Source organism: Carlito syrichta, unplaced genomic scaffold (assembly GCF_000164805.1).
Source record: "Carlito syrichta isolate Samal-C Ts95f unplaced genomic scaffold, Tarsius_syrichta-2.0.1 Scaffold96235, whole genome shotgun sequence".
Classification (NCBI taxonomy): Eukaryota; Metazoa; Chordata; class Mammalia; order Primates; family Tarsiidae; genus Carlito; species Carlito syrichta.
Genome location: NW_007040331.1, coordinates 8,243 through 13,101, shown reverse-complemented (window position 1 = coordinate 13,101; position 4,859 = coordinate 8,243). Strand labels below are relative to the sequence as shown.

The window sequence follows — 4,859 nt, the reverse complement described above, 5'->3', positions numbered from 1 at the left end:
AGGCCTCCTGTGAGGGCCTCTGCCTGACCTGGGGGTCCCCGTGGACTCACAGCCCTTGCTGACCCTGAGGGCCCAGGCCTGGCCCGGGGTCCCTTGGACTCATGGCCCCCGCTGACCCTGAGGGCTCTCACCTGATCTGGGGGTTCCCCATAGACTCACAGCCTCTTGATGACCCTGAGGGCTCCTGGCCTGACCTGGGGGGTCCCCATGAACTCATGACCTCTGCTGACCCTGAGGGCCCCTGGTCTGGCCTGAGAGTCCCAGTGAACTGATGGCCCCTACTGACCTGAGGCCCCTGGCCTGACCTGGGAGTCCTCTGGACTCATGGTCCCTGCTGACCCCGAAGGCCCCTGGCCTGACCTGGAAGGGTCCCCGTGGACTCATAGCCCCTGCTGACCCTGGGGGCACCACTGAGTGGACCCTGTTGTCACGTGATGGTGGTGGTGCCTGGCTTGTCTCTCAGCACAAACAAACATCTGTGGGGGAGGTTGTCTGGCCATGGCAGGTTAAGGACCTCACCCACCTGGTCCCCGCGGGCGGGAAGGACAGTCTCATGGGGTCTTCCCTCACAGTGAACTGCGCTGTGGTAAGGCACACGCTGCCCTGGAGGGGCCACCGGGGGTGGTGGGCCGTGGCCTCCCAAGGCTACCCAGTGAGCAGGCGCCCATGTGGGGTGTCAGTGGGTGTGGCTGCGTCCCCACAGTGATGCCGGGTCCCCCTGCTCCAGCCACTGCAGCAGCTCTGTGGTGGGACGGCCACGTCATCCTGGCTGTGGGAGCCCTCTTGGGTCGCTAGACAACCCACCTCCCGCAGGCGGCCTCCCATCCCCACCGTGGCCTGTGCCCTCCCGCATCATCATTCTTGTCTGCTGCCCTTGGATCCTTCCCCTGGCCTGGTGCAGACGATTTGCTAGTAGCGGCCCACGGATCCAGCTGTGCAGGACGTGTGGCTCGTGGAGAGGCGTGTACTCACCCCATGTACACGAAGCCCCCGGCTGGTTGTGGAGGCGAGCAGGTCGTGTCCCAGGCACTCTGGCACCCAGTGGCCCGTGCAGCCACCTGACTTTCAGAGTCTCACTCACAGCCTTGCAGCCTACGCTGCTGGACCCTGTCTGGGCTTTCATACTTACTCTCATTGCTGAGAAAACCTTAAGTGGCCACAGTGAGAATCCTGACAGCTCAGGACCAAGGTCCGTGTACACCCCACAGCCTCACTCAGCCTCGCTCTGCCTCCCAGCCTCTGCATGGTCCTCAGACGTGCAGCCGCATCTCGGCAGCCTCTTGACCAAGCTCCAAGCACGCCCTGTCGGCCCTGAGGCCGCTGCCATTCACCCCGTGGCCACCAGAGGGCAGGAGGCGCTCGCCGCTTGGAGCCACGCTGGGCGCAGAGTGAGGCTGGCGTGAGGGAGGCTGGCGGGGAACAGGCTGGTGCAGCTGAGCTAGGAGGCCCCCGTGGCAGGATGGGCTGAGTCTGCAGGCATGGGATTTGGCCCAAGAGGGAGAAACTTGGACCAGGAGGAAGATGCTGGAGGTGCCAGGTGGGCAGGTGCCATCAGGATCCGGTGTGGAGGAGAGGAGACGGGCAGGTGCCCTCTGGACGAGGCACGCGGGGAGGGTGCCAGGGTTCGTGCACCCCCTCGATCCTCACCGGCAGGAGCCATATCTGAGTCCTTGGGCCAGGGCACATTTGCTGCATGTCCCCGGGCGGCTTCTCTGAGCCCCACAGCCCTGGGTTGTGCCCAGACCACCAGGGTGCCACAGCTCTGAAGAGGTGTCAGGGCTGCTGGAGCCCCAGATTGGCCCCCGGACCTGAGCCACCTAGACAGGGCCGGGAGACCTTGGAGGGCGGGGCTCCAGTGACGTTGCTCTGCCCTGCAGATGTTCGGGTCACAGGTGGACGGCAGCATCGGTGAGGGCGACTTGTCCCACATCCTCAAGACCGCCCTGGGTGTGGCGGAGCTCACTGTGACTGACCTGTTTCGAGCCATTGACGGAGAGGACAAGGGCCGGATCACATTTGGTGAGCTGGCGGGTCTTACACGGGCCCTAGGGGTCACCACGGGGAGGGGGAGTTATGGCCAGGGCTGCTGATCCTGGTGTTTGGGTGGCGACCCCAGGAGCCTGGGGGCAGGGGTACAGTCCGTCGTGCACCACCACCCTCCAGGCTGCCCATTGTCTCTTGCCAAGCCAAAATTCCTCTGGGGGAAGGTTCTCCTGGAAGCCTTCGGGGAGGGCAGGATCTTTCAGATCTGATTTCTTCAGGCGCTTTAGAGAACTAAGCTCCCCGAGCGCAGGCCTGGAGCTCAGAGCCTGCAGGGGGCTGGCTGGGGCTTGCAGCAAGCCTGGGCTGGGGTCCATTCCCTGGAGGGGAAGGCACAGGCCATGGATGCCGTGAGGCCTCTCACTGTGGGATCTTGTCTCCCCAGGAGGCTGTGGCCTTGGTGCCAGCCCTTCGTCCCTGCCCGGGAGGGGTTTGTGGGAAGAAACCACAGGGAGAAGCTCCCTAGAGGTGCCACTCAGGGTGATGCCCCCAAGCCCCCTTGTGTCAGGCCAGGTGACTGGGGGTGTGATCTAGAGGTGGCTGGCCATGTTTCCACTGCTGTGCAAAGCCAGGAACCCGGCCGTGGGCCTCAGCCTCTGGCCTGCCTAAGGCCCTCTACAGGGCCACTTCTTGTCTCCTGGGATGGGAACGGCAGTCCGGGCTTGAAGTGTGGCCTCAGAGTGGACAAGAACACACATAGCTGTGCACACATCTGCCATGTGGGGCCTGGGAGGTGTCCCGGGGGGCAGGGTTGGGACCTCGGGAACAACCTCCCGTGTCATGAGGTGCCAGGCCAGGTGTGAGGAGAGACCCTCGGGCAGGCAGCCCCAACCCCTCCCAAGCCAAGGTGTATCATCACCAAAACAAACAGATGGTGAACCTTTGCTCGGAAAGACCAAGGAAGTCTCTGAAGCAGTCATTGTCCCATATCTTGTTTTGAAAACTGCATTCAAATGTCCAATACTTGGTGTGTGAGAGTGTGTGTGTATGTGTGTGTGCATGGTGTGCATACATTTGTGTGCTTGCATGTGTGTGTTCGTCTGTGAATGTGTGTGCTTGCAAATATGTGTGTGCTTGAGTGTGCATGTGTGTGGGTATGGGGAGTATGCATGTGTGCTTTGTGCATATGTGTGTGCGTGCATGTGTGTGTCTGAACTGGAGGCAGGCCTGCTCCCGGGTGTGTCTGGGTTCTGTTGTGTGTGTCTGTGTGAGTGTCTGCTGCAGACTTTTCCAGCAAAATCAGCTCTGGGCTTCTCACGGGTGCCATGCACCCGCCTGGCCCCACAGGCCCCTCGTCCACCCCGAGCCTCCTGGCAGGCTGCGTAGGAGCCAGGGTGCTCTCCAGCGTCAGGCACCGAGGGCCGGATGGCTCGCAGGCTCTGTGAGGATGGCTGCCCACCTGCCCCAGTGCCCACGCATGTAATCACGGGCACCTGCCTCTCTGGGTCCCATGACTGTCTCGACACGCGTCCCCTACCAGCTCCTCCCACTGACAGCGTCTCCGAGCACCCGGCCCAGGGCGTCATGGAACTCCAATCACAGCTGAGTTCCCCAAGCAGGGCTGGCCGCAACATGGAGCACCCACTTTAGGGGCAACTTCTACCCAGGCGCACTGTCCTCACCACCAGAGCTCCGACTTCTCACACGGCCCAAGCCCCTGGGGTGCGAGGGGACGCCCCAGGGCCTAGCAAGGATGGGGCCTGGGCGTTGGCTCCAAGCTCACTAGCCGCTGCCCTTGTCTTTCCAGCTGACTTTGCCCGGTTTGCAGAGACATACCCCGACTTCGCTGAGGAGTACTTGTACCCGGACCAGACACCCTCGGAAAGCCGCACACACACCCCGCCAGTGCCCACCCCCAATGGCTTCTGCGCCGACTTCAGCCCAGAAGGCTCAGGCGCTGGCAGGACGCCTGCTCAGAAGAAGCTGGACTAGGGCCTGGGACTGCGGGGACGCGGCCCCTCCCACCATCACCGCCACCCTTGAGTGACCTCTGGGCTCCTGCCTCAGGACCGCCGCTGCGCCTGCAGGCTGAGTTCCAGAAGCCCGGGGGATCATTTTGTTTCTTTGTGAAGATTCTGTTCTGGCTCTGGCCGAGGGCACGCTGCTCTGAGAACTGGAAGCCCTGCCGCCGTGGGCGTCCTGGGGGGCTCCCCGTGGGCGAGGTTCTCTGCAGCACGGGGGCACCGGTGTCGCGTTGTGGAGTCCTGGTTCATTCGTCCTTCCTGTTCTGTGGGCCACCTGTGGTCAGCTCCCACGGCGAGCCAGCGGGCCTTCACGTGCACCTGCACCGGTGTGAGACAGGGCCGCCACCCGTTCCACTCACACACAGGCCAGCCCACCAGGTCCATGGGCGGAGCGGCCGCTTGGGTTCCACCCTAGTCTCTTTGAGCCGGACCGTGGGTGTTTTATAACCTCATCTGGGCACTGCCGGGCACAGGCAGCATTTTTTTTAAAGAAAATTGTTTTCTACTTCACTTTTCCTTTCGGGTCAGAGGAAATCTACTCATAGGCCTTTTTTTGATAGCATTGAGGCTGCCGGGGCTTTGACCTCCATCCCGTCAGGCCTCTCCCTCCTGCCGCTGGGGCCCACGGGTGACTTGACCACAGGGGCCCAGCCCCAGGACCCCTCTTCTGCTTTTCTTAGTCCCTTTCCAGCCCCTCTTTTTTATAAGCGTCGCCAGTTTGGTGTTTCTGTTTCCACGTGACATAATCTACTTCATTGCAGGCCAGCTCCAATCAGCACAGGATGGCAGTCACAGGAGCTGGGTGAAGATGGCTGTGGCTTGTTTCCGGTGGTGCCTGCCAATGGGCGGGGAGTC

General features: G+C 62.4%; 1 protein-coding gene across 1 annotated transcript; it reads left to right on the top strand.

Moving 5' to 3' along the window:
• Positions 1–1,820: 1,820 nt before the first annotated feature.
• Positions 1,821–4,188, top strand: LOC103264814 (lysophosphatidylcholine acyltransferase 1-like). Its single transcript, XM_008062519.1, has 2 exons — positions 1,821–2,019; positions 3,788–4,188. Exons 1-2 carry the CDS (start codon positions 1,878–1,880, stop codon positions 3,970–3,972), a joined length of 327 nt encoding a protein of 108 aa, XP_008060710.1. The 5' UTR covers positions 1,821–1,877; the 3' UTR covers positions 3,973–4,188.
• Positions 4,189–4,859: the final 671 nt, after the last annotated feature.

Excerpts from the sequence above, each read along its gene's own strand:
- LOC103264814 (XM_008062519.1), top strand. The coding sequence starts at position 1,878 with ATGTTCGGGTCACAGGTGGACGGCAGCATCGGTGAGGGCGACTTGTCC. Across the intron at positions 2,020-3,787 it reads CAAGGGCCGGATCACATTTG|CTGACTTTGCCCGGTTTGCA; the intron begins GTGAGCTGGCGG and ends TTGTCTTTCCAG.